Source organism: Symphalangus syndactylus, chromosome 3 (assembly GCF_028878055.3).
Source record: "Symphalangus syndactylus isolate Jambi chromosome 3, NHGRI_mSymSyn1-v2.1_pri, whole genome shotgun sequence".
Classification (NCBI taxonomy): domain Eukaryota; kingdom Metazoa; phylum Chordata; class Mammalia; order Primates; family Hylobatidae; genus Symphalangus; species Symphalangus syndactylus.
The window spans coordinates 113,131,469-113,149,189 of record NC_072425.2 but is presented as its reverse complement, the minus strand read 5'-3'; the positions used below and the strand labels follow the sequence as shown (position 1 = coordinate 113,149,189).

Sequence of the window (17,721 nt, the reverse complement as noted above, 5' to 3'; positions counted from 1 at the left end):
CGAAAAAAACTATGGTTAGTCTAAAATTGCTTTTAATCAGAAGCTAAAGTATCTCAGAAATATTTCCCCTTCCTGAAAATCATTTTGAAAATTAAAATTACAGATTGGTCCTGAAGTTTTACTTTGCTGATGTAGCAACAAAATAATCTGGAATGGATGTTTAATTTGGTGCTCAGAAAATGTCGAGGCTAAAAAATGAAAAAATTGTTCAATGGTTGCCACAAAGAAGAAAACTAGTGAAAGCAGATGTTGAGATTAGAGGTTGGGATTGAAATTTAAGGTCATGTTTTTACAGTTTTCACTTATATGTTTCTTAGTTGCTAAGAGTAAAGAAATTTTTTTTGAATGTTAGGTTTCATAATGATTCAATTCCACTTGTATCAAGGGATTAATTAACAAATATTTTTGAGTACTGGGGAAAAAGCAACAGATAAGGCGGACATCCCTACCCTTATGCACCTTATGGTCTGGCAGAGTAGATAGATACAAGATATGTATTTGCAAGTGTGATGAGTGTCACAAAAGTAAAGTATGAAGTGCAATGGGAATAAATAATGAGGTTATTTAACCTAGAATGAGGGTCTCAAAAGGCCCAACTGAACACAAGTGACTTTTTAAATTAAGACTTTTAAGAATGAGTAAGAAGAACTTAATGGAAATTAGAGGGGAACTAAATAAAAGTTGGAAATTTTTCCTTCCCAGAACATTAATAGACTGAATCTGAGCTTACAGATTTGATGTTTCCTTTGAAATTTTAATAATTCTTATTACTGGGTATATATAATTTGTATATGGTAAAGTTTGCAAGTAAGGAAGGAATACATGTATATTCCAGGATGCTAGTTTTTGGAAATGTAATCAAATTATCAAAATGTAAAATTGCATGAAACTAGGGAAATAGAAATTAGTTTCTTTTATGGTAATCTAGAGGAAGCTTCTAAGTACAATTCCCTCCCTGATCAGCTGACAGACAAATAATAAAGTTAGGGTAGAGATTCCACCTATTCACAAGGAACTTTGTTTCCTGTGAATTTTATCTCACTTTGCTGTGAACTTGTTTACTTTTGGTTTTGACCACTCTTTGTTTTGTTTTTTGTTTTTATTTGAGATGGAGTTTCGCTCTGTTACCCAGGCTGGAGTGCAGTGGTGCAATCTCAGCTCACTGTAACCTCCATCTCATGAGTTCCAGAGATTCTCCTGCCTCAGCGTCTCTAGTAGTTGGGACTACAGGCATGCGCCTCCACGCCTGGCTAATTTTTGTACTTTTAGTAGAGACGGGATTTCACCATGTTGGCCAGGAGGTCTCGAGCTCCTGACCTCAGGTGATCCGCCCTCCTTGGCAACCCAAAGTGCTAGGACTACAGGCGTGAGCCACTGCGCCTGGTGGTTTTGACTACTCTTAAGAATGAGAATAACTTCTGTATAACCTATTATGAGCACTGGGTAATTGAGATCATTTGTTTTGTTCATTCTGAAATGTGTTCTTCAATTATGAATCTTGGCTTTTTTAGTACTTCTAATGTGATTCATGTGTTTAATCTACTTTCTGGATTCTTTTATGTTAACTTATATTTCATTCATTTATTATTCTATAATCTCTGCCTTATTTAGTGGTAATTGAATAAAGACAAAGTAATAGAGGGAAACATGTTTTCCAAAATGTTACTGTTGTCTCTCTCTGTATCTTTTTTTTTTTTTTTTTTTTTTTGAGTCGGAATCTTGCTCTGTTGCCCAAGCTTGAGTACAGTGGTGCCAACTTGGCTCACTGTAACCTCCACCTCCTGGGTTCAAGTGATTCTTCTGCCTCAGCCTCCCAAGTATCTGGGACTACAGGCACGTGCCACCACGCCCGGCTGATTTTTTGTATTTTTAGTAGAGACAGGGTTTCACCATGTTGGCCAAGCTGGTCTCAAACCCCTGACCTCGGGTGATCTGCCCACCTCGGCCTCCCAAGGTGCTGGGATTACAGGCATGAGCCATTGTGCTCGATCTGTGTCTTCATTTTCTGTCATAGCTCATTCTTTTCAGTTCCATTGTAACTACAAATTAGTACTTGTCTTTTCTTACTGAAGACTAAAAACAAAAGTAGTTTTACTGGCTTCTCAAAAATGACTATTATTTTATTTTATTTTAAACGTCTTTTGAAGTCTAGTAAAGGGTATTATCTTTGGAGTAGTTATTGGAAACCTAATTTTAGGGGCATGAGAATGTCAGAAAACCTTAATTAAAAAGGCATCTCTTGGTTTTAAAATACAATTTTTTGATACATGTTTTTAATTTTGTTTTAGCACCTTCTAAGTGAGCAACACAGAAACTTTGCACAGAGTAACCAGTATCAAGTTGTTGATGATATTGTATCTAAGTTAGTTTTTGACTTTGTGGAATATGAAAAGGACACACCTAAAAAGAAAAGGTAATTAGTTTTATCAACCTAAGTTTTAAATTCTACTAGAAGGCCAGGGGTGGTGGCTCATGCCTATAATCCCAGCACTTTGGGAGGCTGAGGCAGGTGGATCCCTGAGGTCAGGAGTTCGAGACCAGCCTAGCCAACATGGTGAAACCCCGTCTCTACTAAAAAAATAAAAAATTAGCTGGGTGTGGTGGTGCGCGCCTGTAATCCCAGCTACTCGGGAGGCTGAGGCAGAAGAATCACTTGAAACCCAGAAGGCAGAGGTTGCGGTGAGCCAAGATTGCACCACTGCATTCCAGCCTAGGTGACAGACTCTGTCTCAAAAATAAATAAATAAATTATACTACAATATTGAACTATTAAACTAAAAATAAACACAGTTTGCCTGTTCTTAGAAGGAATATGTATTTTCAGGATGTAAATATGGTTAAAAACCAGTAAGTTCTTCCCTTCCCTTCTTCCTTACTATCAAAGATCCTTACCTTAGACTACTTTTAGTTCCATTCTTTTTAAATTTTCTTTTTATCTAAAACTTCCGTTTTAAAATTTTTTGTTTTATTTTGAGACAGTCTCGCTCTATCACCCAGGCCAGAGTGCAGTTGCGTAATCTCGGCTCACTGCAACCTCTGCCTCCCAGGTACAAAAGATTCTCATACCTTAGCCTCCTGAGTAGTTGGGATTACAGGCGTGTGCCACTACACCCCACTAATTAGTCTCATTCTTGACAATGTAGTTTAGAAGGAGTTGGCTGACTTTTCCTGTAAAGAGCCAGATAGTTGATATTTTAGGTTTTGTGAGCCTTAAGATCTCTGTTGCAGCTAATTAGCTTTTTTGTACAATGGATATGACTGTATTTTGATACAATTTTATTTGGAAAAATACACTGACGTCTAGATTTTGCCCACAGGCTATACAGTGTATCAGCTCCTGTTGTAGAACCATAAAGTTTACCATTTACTCAGACTAAAACGTTTTATTGAACTTTTAGGTAATATTGAAGAGTTTTAAGAAACCTTCCTCCACTTGCCTCTTAGGTCTTTCTTTATATTTTCACTAAATATCTTTGCCTAAACCTTATGATGGGTATATTTACTAAAGGTACTGACAGGACTTTTAAGTGTGAATACAGTACTGCTCAATGTACACCAACTGCACATAGACAAAAATTGTCCTGATTAGATCATTCCTATAAACTTACAAAGAGAAATGCTTTCATATGGATATACCCTAGAGGTGGTAATAACTCATTTAGTCTTTATTCTTAGACTAATCTTACTTAAGACAAAAAGAAGATTAGAAATGTGATACCAAGATACAGCTTCTGAAAATTAACCAGAAAGTTTTTTTACTTCAGGTAGAACAGTTCTTAAATCCCATATTTCTGTGACATTCAGAATGGTTTCATGATTGACTTAATATGGATTTGAAGAGAAGGCATATTTCCAACTATTAAAACTATGTGGGCTACTGTGGCTGGGTGGGGTGTCTCACACCTGTAGTCCCAGCACTACGAGAGGCCGAGGTGGGCAGATCACTTGAGGCCAGGAGTTCCAGACCAGCCTAGCCAACGTGGTGAAAGCCCGTCTCCACTGAAAAAAAAAAAAAAAAAAAAAAATTAGGTGGTGGCACATGCCTGTAGTCCCAACTACTTAGGAGGCTGAGGCACAAGAATCACTTGAACCCGAGAAGCGGAGGTTGCAGTGAGCTGAGATCAGGCCACTGCACTCCAGCCTGGTTGACAGAGAGACTGTCTCAAAAAAAAAAAAAAAAAAAAACAACTAAGTGGGCTACTCTAAGAACTTATAATTCCCTAAGAACTCAGTCTGCAGCAAAATTCTGAGCTCTAGTATTGGTTGTTCCTTAATTGTCACTTCTGTGGGCAAGTCTCCTAAACATCTTGGACTTAAAAGCCATGTTAGACTATTTTTTTTTTTTTACATTTTTTTATTGCCCATTTGTTCAAAGAGAATTGTAAGTAAATGTATGAACAAGATAAATAAAAAAGAACATTCTGGTTGAAGGGGCAGGAAAAATTGTATTATTTCTCACAGTTAATCTGTGACATGCGGAACATAAAATGTAATTGGTGAGCTATTAACTTTTTCTCTAATTGTATGTTGTTTAGGTTTGTCTAATACAGACTGGCATTTCAGGGATATCAAGATGCTCCATGAAGAAACTAATTTTAGGTCAAATATGTTTGAAGCTTAAAAGTTACAACTTTGTCACCTTTGAAAGTATAAAGATACTAAGTTTCTAGCTCACTTTGATATTAAATATTCTTAAATGTAAATTTAAAATATATGTTTTTGCCATAGGTTTCTCAGTAAATACTTATTCTCCACATTGCTAAGTGAAATGAAGAGTAAAATGTGCATTAATGTAAATCAAAGCACAGAAGTTATGAAATTGTTCAGAATAATGAAAGCAAAATTAGGGGCACACTCAAATCCCTTTACTATCATCTTTCTTTCATTTACATGATTAAAGTAATTTTAAATGTCAAAATTCAGGATATTGGTTATCTCTGGGAGGGAGGCAAGGAATGTAGAGGAGAAGAGAGGTACAGTAGAGTTTTCAGTGATATCTGAAAAGTTGTATTAGTTTAAAAACAGCTCAAGTAAATTTGGCAAAATGTTAAAATGTTTGTATTTTTGTAAAATTTCCTAAGTTAAATAGGTTTCTTAAAGATTATATAATGTTTTTGCTAATTTAATTTCTAACTAAGGAATTTGTTTTGATAGCAATTATTTTAATATTTTTCTTTTATTTTTCCTACAAAGAATAAAATACAGTGTTGGATCCCTTTCTCCTATTTCTGCAAGTGTCCTGAAAAAGACTGAACAAAAGGAAAAAGTGGAATTGCAACATATTTCTCAGAAAGATTGCCAGGAAGATGATATAACAGTGATGGAGCAGAATTTCCTGTATAAAGAGACCCAGGAAACTGAAAAAAAGCTTCTGTTAATTTCAGAGCCCGTCCCCCACCCTTCAAATGAATTGAGAGGGCTTAATGAGAAAATGAGTAATAAATGTTCCATGTTAAGTACAGCTGAAAATGACATAGGACAGAATTTTACACAGCTACCTCTACATAAAAACAAACAGGAATGCATTCTTGACATTTCCGAACACACATTAAGTGAAAATGACTTAGAAGAACTAAGGGTAGATCACTATAAATGTAACATACAGGCATCTGTGCATGTTTCTGATTTCAGTACAGATAATAGTGCATCTCAACCAAAACAAAAGTCAGATACTGTGCTTTTTCCAGCAAAGGATCTCAAGGAAAAGGACCTTCATTCAATATTTACTCATGATTCTGGTCTGATAACAATAAACAGTTCACAAGAGCACCTAACTGTTCAGGCAAAGGCTCCATCCCATTCTCCTGAGGAACCCAATGAATGTGACGTCAAGAACATGGATAGTTTACCTTCTGGTAAAATACATCGAAAAGTGAAAATATTGTTAGGACGAAATAGAAAAGAAAATCTGGAACCAAATGCTGAATTTGATAAAAGAACTGAATTTATTACACAAGAAGAAAACAGAATTTGTAGTTCACCGGTACAGTCTTTACTAGACTTGTTTCAGACTAGTGAAGAGAAATCAGAGTTTTTGGGTTTCACAAGCTACACGGAAAAGAGTGGTATATGCAATGTTTTAGGTATTTGGGAAGAGGAAAATTCAGATAATCTGTTAACAGCGTTTTTCTCGTCCCCTTCAACTTCTACATTTACTGGCTTTTAGAATTTAAAAAATGCATATTTTTCAGAAGTGATAAGGATCATATTCTTGAAATTTTTATAAATATGTATGGAAACTCTTAGGATTTTTTTTACCAGCTTTGTTTACAGACCCAAATGTAAATATTAAAAGTAAATGTCTGTAATTTTCTACAGAATTGAATGCCTATTATAGAAAAATTACAGAATAAACTTGTGACTGGTCTTATTTTACATTATATATATGTTCATAATTGTTTCCTGAGAATTACAATGAATAATAATTTGCTTTGTCACTGAGAACCACCAGTGAAATGAAATTTGGGGAATATCAAACTTAGCATTATACATTTGGATATTCTAGTTGTACTGTAAATTTTAAAAGATTATCAGGATAACATGACCTTGCCTTGAAAAACCTAAATTTCATACAGAAAGGAAAAATACATTTCTATGTTTGAATTCTGGAAATCATCAGAAATATTGACACTTGAGGGTCACTGATGGACCATGCTAGTATTTTGGTGCTGAGTAATTAGATTATGTATAGGGGTAACTGGAAGCCATGAAGGAAAGACTTAACCAGGCTACCAAGTGGAATATAATTTATCTGCTATTTTTAATTATTTACCTTTGTAAATAACTTTGAGAATATTCAAAAGTTGACTTTCCGGTGGCTCACGCCTGTAATCCCAGCACCTTGGGAGGCCGAGGCACGCTGATCACGAGGTCAGAAGATCAAGACCATCCTGGCCAACATGGTGAAACCTTGTCTACTAAAAATACAAAAAATTAGCTGGGCGTGGTGGCATGCGCTTGTAGTCCCAGCTACTCCCTCCAGAGGCTGAGAATTGCTTGAACCTGGGAAGTGGGGGTTGCAGTGAGCCAAGATTGCACCACTGTACTCCAGCCTGGGTGACAGAGAGACTCCATCTCAAAAAAAAAAAAGTTGACTCTACCCCCTAATTTGGTAGGAGATGAAAGAGAAAAGGATGGCATTGAATTACAGATGCAGTTTTGGGATATATACAAGGATTGCCTTGATCTGGCACTTACTGATAGAATCATTTGGAGAAGAGAAAATTCAAATGTAAGAAATTTCAAGGCCGGGTGCGGTGGCTCACGCTTGTAATCCCAGCACTTTGGGAGTCTGAGGTGGGCGGATCACGAGGTCAGGAGATCGAGACCACAGTGAAACCTCGTCCCTACTAAAAAAAATTAGCCGGGCGTGGTGGCGGGCGCCTGTAGTCCCAGCTACTTGGAGAGGCTGAGGCAGGAGAATGGCATGAACCTGGGAGGCGGAGCTTGCAGTGAGCCGAGATCGCGCCACTGCACTCCAGCCTGGGCGACAGAGCGAGACTCCGTCTCAAAAAAAAATTTCAATTCGAATCTGTGGATATAAGGCATTTGCCTTTGAGTATGTTCTTGTAGGAGTAAGACTACCACCAGTGACATTCAATTGGTTCTATTGCATAGTACATGAATATATAGTCACTAAAAATTAGGTTACTAGTCTTAATTTTTTTGAAATATATGATTCTCAGTACAGGACTAATTCGTATGCTTTTCCTGCATACATTATGTTGACAACATAATGAGCATCCATGTCCATATTTGGACAAAATGAACACTGGCTTTTTAATACCTTTGTTTTTCACACCAGTACCTGAAGTAGGCTCAATAAAAGAGTCTTTACAGTGCATACATGCAAACCCTGTTTCCATTGTAAATTATTAATCCATTTTCTATTTTTTTTTTTTTTTTTGAGACGGAGTCTTGCTGTGTCACCCAGGCTGGAGTGCAGTGGCGCGATCTCGGCTCACTGCAAGCTCCACCTCCCGGGTTCACGCCATTCTCCTGCCTCAGCCTCCCGAGTAGCTGGTACTACAGGCGCCCGCCAACACGCCCGGCTAATTTTTTGTATTTTTAGTAGAGACGGGGTTTCACTGTGTTAGCCAGGATGGTCTCGATCTCCTGACCTGGTGATCCGCCCGCCTCGGCCTCCCAAAGTGCTGGGACTACAGGCTTGAGCCACCGCGCCCGGCCAATCCATTTTCTATTACAAATACATGTATGTATGTGTAAATATACATAAGGTTTCGTAGACAACCTTTGAAAAATCTAAATGGAACTTGGAAAATTATTTGCAGGTTTATTTGCCTTTAGTTATCCGTGCTCCCCAAATTTTCCAGATAACTGAAAGGTATGTAAAGTCACTGTATGATCCTCTGACTTTAAGAGTAACAGTGTCTGGCTGGCGCGGTGACTCATGCCTGTAATCCCAGCACTTTGAGAGGCCAGATCACGAGGGCAGATCACGAGGTCAGGAGATCGAGACCATCCTGGCCAACATGATGAAACCCTGTCTTTTCTAAACTACAAAAAATTCGCTGGGCATGGTGGTGCGCTTCTGTAATCCCAGCTACTTGGGAGGCTGAGGCAGGAGAATCGCTTGAACCCCGGAGGCGGAAATTGCAATGAGCCGAGATTGCGCCACTGCACTCCAGCCTGGCGACAGAGCGAGACTCCGTCTCAAAGAAAAAAAAAAAGTGTCTTCAACTTGCAGTGGTACTCGGCATCATTTTACATTAAGTTATTAAGGAGAAAAAGTCTGAACCCTTCAGTAAAAGTTGTTAAACTATTTTGACACTGAATATTGGAATTTTAGAATACCACAAGGTCTTCATAATGAGTATTCAGCTTTTTTCAAGTGCTTAAATTTCAGTTTACTTGGAATAATTTCAGTTTACTTGGGCCACCACATACAGTTTGGATTGTGCTGTGCAGCTATGCAGATGGGCACCCAGCCAGTGAGATGAAGGCAGGTTATTTGCAGCAAGTAGTGTGTCCTGGCAATGAGGTGCATCTACCTAGGGGTAGGGGTAGTTTTTCCTAATTTTTAGGAAGGCACAGCCAAGGTAGTGTTTACCCAGAAGGTGCTTTGCCTTTTTGTTTTTGTTTTTTGTTGTGTGTGTGTGTGGTTTTTTGTTTTGTTTTGTTTTTTTTGTTTTTTGATACTAGGTCTCTTGTCCAGGCCTGGTTACCATGGTGCAATCAGCTCATTGTGGCCTCAGACTCCTGGGCTTAGCTGGGCACTGGCTCATGCCTGTAATCCCAGTACTTTGGGAAGCTGAGATAGGAGGATCACTTGTGATCAGGAGTTCAAGGTCAGCCTGGGCAGCATAGCTAAACTTTGTTTTTGCAAAAAAAAATATATATATATATACATATATGTATGTGTATATATATGTATACATATATACACGTATATATGTATACATATATATACACACGTATATATGTATACATATATACACACGTATATATATGTATACATATATATACACACGTATATATGTATACATATATACACACGTATATATATGTATACATATATACACACGTATATATGCATACATATATATACACACGTATATATATGTATACATATATATATACACACGTATATATATGTGTATATATATATATATATATATATAGCAGGTTTGGTGGCATACGCCTGTAGCCCCAGCTACTCAGGTGGCTGACATGGGAGGATCACTTGGCTTGAGCCCAGTTCTTTTACTTTTTCTTTTTTCTTTGTTTTTTTTTTTTTGAGGGATGGGTTTTTGGTGTGTTGTCTAGGCTGGTCTGAAACACCTAATCATAAGTGATCCTCCTTTTTTGTTTTTAATCTTCTAATAGCACTTATGGTTTAGTTCCCTGATTTGTTCACAAAAGGACACTTAATCTTTAATGTAGCAAGGTATCTTGAAAAATAGGAATCTTCAGAGATCAGCAAGGTAGACAGGAAACTTGGTTTGCTTGATAGAAAGTGACCTGCATTGCCAAAATTGTCCAGACAACAAATCCGCAGCAAGCACAGGATAAAGTAGAATTCTGTGATTTCAAGAGTACCAAAGTTAAAAGATGTTAGGAAAGAAAAGAAACAGGCACCCTAATTAACTTTCATCTAAAGGTAACAGGTAGTATAGCATTCAAAGTTGATGATTCCATATTTCTAGGGGTGCCCAGAGCAGCACCAGTGAAGACAATTTGATACTGCGACTCAAAAATGAATGTTTATTTTTCTAAGATATACAAGTACACAGTTGTAGCAAAAGGTGTATTTCACAAAAATCATTATCTCTTAAATGGTTTTTGAAGCCACTGACTTCTCTGCATGCATAGTTTAGTATTATGTCTAATACTAGAATAATTTGTGGAATCATATAGATGCTTCTAATTCTAAAATTTGTAATTTGTATGTAGAGAACCCTAATGAATGTGCAAGCAAAATATATACGTTTAAAGGAGGCGTAGAAAATAATTTTATGTGTAAAACTCTGACCTAAAACCGTTGAATTTGAACATTTATTTCTGGAAATGTAGGATTATTCTGTGTTATCAGAATTTGGGGGTTTTGTGGGGGGTTTTTTCTTTTTCCTTTTTTTTTTTTGAGATGGAGTCTTGCTCTGTCCCCCAGGCTGGAGTGCGGTGGCGCCATCTCGGCTCACTGCAAGCCCCGCCTCCCGGGTTCACGCCATTCTCCTGCCTCAGCCTCCTGAGTACCTGGGACTACAGGCGCCCGCCACCACGCCTGGCTAATTTTTTTTTGTATTTTTAGTAGAGACGGGGTTTCACCACGCTGGCCAGGATTTTTTAAAGCACTTAGTTGCTAGGATGGATGTGTACTTCTATTCTGCCATCTAAAGGATATATTAAAATACCCCAGGTTAATACATGTTATTTAAATATTACCAGCTTCTATAAATGCAGTTTTGATTGTGAGACCAAGGACAGTTTTATGTTACATTTCAATCAAAAATCATTCCAGTGCTGTTTCATTAATAAAGTGAAATGTAAGAATGATAGGCCTTTTCCTATAAGAGATGGAAAGGTTCTTAAGCATAATAATGAATGTAAACTAAACCTCAATCTTAAAACCATGAGTTTGCCAAGTAAAAAAGGTCTAAAACAATGCCAGTCACAGAGTAGTTTGCTCAAGAGATATTAATGGGACCCAAATTACCCTAGATAACAACCACTATGGACTTGCCTGTATTAAAGTTATAGTGTGACAAATAATATACTATACATGAGCCATGTGCTATAATTACATTATTTGCCACGGAAGATGTCAGAGTCTGCGGAGGAAGAATGGCATAGTACAAAGACAAACCAAACGAAATGGCCATTTAGCCTTTTAGCTGCATTAGTTATAGGGAATGTCAGAACTTAGGTCTTGCTAACAATATTTTTAATTAGCATTAATTTTGTAGGCAGCATTTGAGGAAAGTAGCCTCTTTAAAATCCCATAGCAAAAAAAAAAAAAAAAAAAAATCTAGGAGCAGCTCTGGGCAATTAAAGAGGCAAAAACAATGTGTCAGCAAAAAGTAATCCTCTGCAAGGAAAAGGCATGCCAATTTTGAACACTGAGATAACATGATGGAAAAAAAACACACATATATACTTAGCCATACTTATTGAAGAATATGACCAATTCCTTCATGAGAAGTCAAAATTATCAAAGTCCCTTTATATTATTTTTGTTTTACTTGGTTATGCTTAAATGTACAGTAGCATTTAGCTTTTGTACTATAGTATAAGATTAGTTGTCTTCAGTTCTGCTGACTTCCTCAAATCTCAAAGGATATTGGGAATAGGTGAACCCAGTCAAATTATGAAATTCAGTAAAACCAAGAAAGGCACCATCTGTAGAAATTTCTAACAAAGCTTTGTTTTTGGTTTTAAAAATCACTTTGACCACATGCTCCAATGTATGTGTGTGTTGTATCACATGTATGTTACTCTACTTATATATCACTGCAAACTCTGCCTCCCAGGCTCAAGCGGTTCTCGGGCCTCAGCCTCCCAAGTAGCTGGGATTACAGGCATGCATCACCACGCCTGGCTAATTTTTAAGGGATAAAATATATGCAACATTTTTTCACCAATGATACTGATACCTTTGTGCTCTCACCAAAAATGCCATTAAAATATTTGACCAAGAGTTAAAGAAACTATTCAAAGTAACTAGATAGCCAAGTCTTTTTGCCTTCTCATTAGAAATTCTCATTAGAAAATGTTCTATGATTGAATATTTTGAAGAGTCAGGGGTTTTTGTTTTGGGGGTTTTGTTTGTTTTTTTTTTTTTTTTTTTTTTGAGACAGTCTGCTCTGTCGCACAGGATGGAGTGTAGTGGTGCAATCTCAGCTCAGCATGAGCCACTGTGCCTGGCTATTTTTTTTTTTTTTTAAATAAAGTATAAACAGTGTTTTGCCACGTTGGTCAGGCTGGTCTCGAACTCCTGGCTTCAAGTGATCTGCCCGCCTCAGCCTCCCGAAGTGCTAGGATTACAGGCGTGAGCCACTGCGCCCGGTCAAAAATTCAGTTATTTCAATACTTGGTTTTTATGGTTGTCATAGCTCAAACAAAAACACACAAAATACTTGGATCCTACATTCTTAGCTCCATTTGCTAAATTGTAATACTAATTTTACAGTCCAGTTCCCCAGGAATCCCAAATATTCATTGAAATCTAGTTAGTAAGCTTTCAGATGCCTGAGATTAATCAGTTTTCAATTAGAAGGTCTTTTGGAAGATTTTTAAACAGGACAGAAAATTCCGTTTACAAGTATGAGCGTTCTTACAGTGACATGTATTTTCAGTAATAAACGTATGTAACCAATGGAAACATTTCCAAATATTTTTTTTCAAAATTCTCTCACTATGTTATGATCATTTCAAAAACAGTTTGTTCACATATTGTTAACATTTAACTTGAAGGTATAAAGTGAATGGTTTGGTGTTCCCCTACCCAAAACTTTTGAGGCCCTCAAGACCACATTAGGTACCCCTCATACCAGTCCCATAAAATATTTTGTTTACCCTGTTTTAGCACTTTCAGGCAGTATAAAAACTTCTTATAGACAAAAGTCTATAAAAAGTCATACCACGAGGCCCTCATGGTATGACTTTTGGGTTCCCACAGGAGGCAGACTGAGATGGAATTTGGTATGCAGATGTTTTATAAGGGGTGCCTTTGGACATCAGTTGACCCCCCAGGGAGCTTTTCAGAGTTGCTAGGTGAAGGTGGCCAATAAGTCATTTGAGTATGGGTCACTCTAGGAAGGAGCATGACTCCTCAGCTGACACAGTCCCTGAAGGAGCTGACAGAAGTTGAAAGCTGTTTACTGTCAGTACTCCCAGAAGCTGGGGCAACAAGTTACTGAAGAGGGATCAGGATCAATTACCCACATAGTGATTCTGCCTGTTGGGTTATTGGCACAAGGAACTCAAAACGGCCGGGTGGTGGTTGCAGCTTATAATTCAACAGGTGTCACTGAGGTAGGAAACACATTCAAAAGGGTCAAATAAGTGATGGCAAGCAGGACCACTCCTGTTCCACTCATGGGTTGCCAGACTTATTTTGTTGGGGGCATAGCACCATAAAAACATCTTGAACCCCAACTCTATACTGCATCTTAAATGATACCCTATTCTCAAGAATATCACCTCCATGCTGATGCTACTTAACAGGCCCTTCCAATACTCTCTATCAGGAAGCTTCTGGTTGATTCAATACATAATAAGACTTGTGGATTGCATGATCATGGGCCTACCCCCATGCCTCCTTTGCTGTAAAGGACATCCCCTGGTCTGATACGAAGTTATATATGATGCCACGCCAGTGAAACTCTGTAAGTCTTAAAAATGCAATGTGAACAACAACAACAAAACTCAGACCTGGGTCTTCTATTACTGTGTCCAGTATAATCAACTAGCCACTTCATGCCTAGTTTCTGGCAATTTGGACATCTGGCAGTGACAAAAACACTAGCTCAGCTTTGGCGAATAGGAACCTGTGCTATGGAGCCCAGAAATAACTTCCATCACTGCCCACCATGATCACTTCACTCATATGTCCATTGTGCCAGCATCAGGGTAGTATGAACGTGCAATATGAGGATGCCCACACTTCATGCCCACTCCCATATGTCACATGCCTCTATACTTTCTACTGAGTCTTCCAATCTTTCTCTTTCCAGGCCCCTTAATAGCCAGTGCAAGTTATTTCTCACTCCCCAAGACTGTACATTTATGCTAAGCTCAGCCTACTTCTCTTTTCACACAAAAGCAATGACCAGGTACCCCACTTGAAATTCTGCCCATTGGGAACATTTTTCCCTTGTGACTGGCTTTCAATGCCACTACTGAGTAGCTATATGGCAGTTGCCATCTATTTTCATCTTGTAGCCACAGAAGCAACCCATCCATTAACCAAATTTGGGCTTTCCTCATTTTTCAGCTGATATTAAGGGATGACCCATACATCTGTAGGTGCAACCTGAGGGAGAGGCATTAATATAACAATGAATGACATGGGGATCTCAGCCGCGTGTTTATGCAACTTCCTTGAGCTCTCTGGTCCTGCTCTTGCTCAATCCTAAATAAACCAATTCTATTTTACAATGGATTGTGCTGCATCTGCCTGGTGCTAAGACTTGGTAGGTCTTATAAAACCCCAGTTCATGATGGGTAGTGTTGACCACATGGTGGGTTTTGCCTCATGGTCAGGTGTTCCATCTCATACATCATCATCTCATACAACAAAGTATTTTTGCTTTTCAAAAAGTATGTGACTCTCCATTAAAGAGGGACTGGCCTTATTCTAAAATCCCTTGTTTCTGGGCTGTGATTCCTTTACTGTGGGCAGGGAAGTTGCCATAAATTCCTCACAGCATCTTTTCCTACCGCTAAATCTAGAACCTTTGAACCTGCCTGATCATATGGCTGCAGAGCACTTTTCTGCTTGGAAGCTCCACTCACAGTTGGAAGCCTTTCCTGCCACTGGGTTGAAGCAGTATTCCCAGTTGGAACTGACTGCCTTCAGGACCTGAAGAGGCCTAGCAGACATCATGCTTCCTTCATGTTTGGAAGGTTCAGTAGGCAATAATTTGTCTTTTACTTTGGATAGGATTTCCCAGCATGTCCCTAACCAGTGGAACTCTGAAAATGTTACTGATATAACAGGTTCCTGAATCTCTCACCCTATGGAAAACATGTGTCTTATCAAAGTTTCCAATGTACTAGCAACTTCTTGCTCATCTGATTTGATAAATATATCATCAGTATAAAGGGTTAATGTGATAATCTCCATGGCATCCAGATGGTCTAGATTGTTCAAATTATAACAAAGGACAAGAAAGTTTAAATAGCCCTGTGGTAAGACTGTAAGTATATACTATAATCTTTTCCCTGTGAATAGGAACTGTTTCTGATCCCTCTTTTTTCTGTTAGGGATGGAAAATTATGCATCTGCACAACCAATGGCTGCACATCATGCACCTGGTGCCATGTTCATTTGCAACAGAAAATATATTGTATCTGGCACTACAACAGAAATTGAGACTACTACTTAGTGCAGCTTCTGGTGGTCTACTCATTTTTTATAATCCATATGCATATAATGGGAATCAACCATTCCTGTATCTTTTAAACATTTAACAGTGGCACTAATTTCCTCCACCAACACCACCCAGTTAAGATATTGTTTTTGATTTATTATTTTGGCTAGAGGGTAGAAGCAGTTTCAAGGTTCCCGCTTGGTCTTTTCCCATATATAGGTCTTACTCTGTAGGCCAGGGGCACAGTATGAGAGAGTGTATGAAGTAATAACTATTTCTCTTCTAATAATATATTCAGGGACTGGACAAATGACACATTATCAGACAAATAACTCACTATCAGCCAAACCTTAGCCAGGACTCCGTTTATTACATGGCTCTCGTATGCCCCCTCTACAATAGGTGCTTTGGGTCCCAGGTATCAATGTCAATTCAGACCTTGTGTCTAACAAATACCTGGGTAGTCCCCTTTTCCCAGTGCACAGCTACCCAAGTAAAGGGAGATTGGTACCTTTCGGAAAGGACTAGGAAATAATTACCATGTGCAGTTAAAATGTGTTGCAGGGTCTTTCTCCTGGGGTCATGGCCTCTTCTCTAGTCAGTGGTTTCAACGTGGAAAAATTAACTTAAATCTGGAAACAGAACAAGAGATCATGACTTTCTACTGGAGCAATTGCCCTTAGCCTCCTGAGGCTGACTCATGGTACATATTGAATGATGACCTTATTGGCTATCCATCCATTTTGCTCCTAAAGATGCTATGTTCTAATAACCAACTCCATAACCTTCAGAGGATTCAGCCTCCTCTGGCTGCCCCTTTGACATTGCCACTTATTATGATAATGATGTGCACTTACCTTCTGATACTTGAATGGCACCATCTGGTCTTTATTGTTTCAGGTCTTATCAACCTCACTGCTATTAGTGAGCCTAGTTCTATAATGGCCTTACCTGCCATTGGTTCTGGCACACTGAGAAGAGCCACAACTGCATATTTTAGTACTATTGTTGGCCTTCCTTCTAGGGCATTCTTTATGGCCTTGGTAAGTAGCATACCATCAGGAACTTTCCATGGAATATAATGACCTGGTGGGTTTTTGGGTCTTTTTTTTTTTTTTTTTTTTTTGGAGATGGAGTTTTGTGCTGTCACCTGGGCTGGAGTGCTGTGGTGCGACCTTGGCTCACTGCAACCTCTGCCTCCCAGGTTCAAGCGATTCTCCCGCCTCAGCCTCCCGAGTAGCTGGGATTACAGGCACCCACCACCATGCTTGGCTAATTTTTGTATTTTAGTAGAGATGGATTTCGCCATGTTGGCCAGGCTAGTCTGGAACTCCTGACTTCAAGTGATCTGCCTGCCTTGGCCTCGCAAAGTGCTGGGATTACAGGTGTGAGCCACCGTATCCAGTCCCCAGTCTTAATATAGTATATTCACTCAAGTATGTCCACCACTCTTTCTCCACCATCTGCCATGGAAATGTGGCAGTTTTATTTCTCTTAGCATGAGCCATCAATTCTAACATACCATCAACACATTCACAGTATATCCTGAGATTATTCTCAGGGTGTTAAATCCTGTGTCTCTGTAGTCCTCCCAAATCAGTTACTTTCCTTTATCTAACTTCTGTGCAAATCCCCTCGATCAAGTATCCTCAAAATTTAGTACCACATTCGCCAAAGTAGATATGTTCTGAGTCATAAAAGGAAGTTTACAACACTTAAAAGAATAGAAATAATAAAAAATATATTCTCAGACCACAGTGGAATTAAACTAGAAACAAGTAATAGATATCTAGAAAGCCCCAGGTAGTTATAAATAAAATGACACACTTCTAAATAACACATGAGTCAAAGACATAGTCTCAAGAAAAATTAAAAATAATTTGCAGTAAAAACATAAAATTTGTGGAATGTAGCTAAAGCAAAGTTTGAAGGAAATTTATAGCATTGTACGCTTATTTTTATTTTTTATCTTTTATCTTTTTAATTTTTTTTTTTGAGATGGAGTTTCACTCTTGTTGCCCAGATTGGAGTGCAATGGCGTGATCTCAGCTCACTGCAACCTCCACCTTCTGGATTCAAGCGATTCTCTTGCCTCAGCTTCCCAAGTCGCTGGGATTACAGGTATGCACCACCACACCTGGCTAGTTTTGTATTTTTAGTAGAGATAGGG

General features: G+C 38.4%; 1 protein-coding gene and 1 long non-coding RNA gene across 9 annotated transcripts in view; one reads left to right on the top strand and one right to left on the bottom strand.

Annotated features, from left to right (window-relative positions):
* The window catches only part of DBF4 (DBF4-CDC7 kinase regulatory subunit), a 32,150-nt gene extending 25,770 nt beyond the window's left edge, over positions 1–6,380 (top strand). For all 6 annotated transcript variants that reach the window (XM_055272819.2, XM_055272820.2, XM_063636420.1 and 3 more), the window contains 2 exons: positions 2,289–2,413; positions 5,194–6,380. In XM_055272819.2, coding sequence (XP_055128794.1) covers positions 2,289–2,413; positions 5,194–6,166 — 1,098 coding nt within the window. In that variant the 3' untranslated portion in view covers positions 6,167–6,380. The remainder of the gene's footprint in view (positions 1–2,288; positions 2,414–5,193) is intronic.
* Positions 1–17,721, bottom strand: part of LOC134736211 (uncharacterized) — a 51,510-nt gene that overhangs the window by 14,648 nt on the left and 19,141 nt on the right. For all 3 annotated transcript variants that reach the window (XR_010120084.1, XR_010120085.1, XR_010120083.1), the window contains exon 3: positions 16,091–16,183. This is a non-coding gene — a long non-coding RNA (uncharacterized lncRNA). The remainder of the gene's footprint in view (positions 1–16,090; positions 16,184–17,721) is intronic.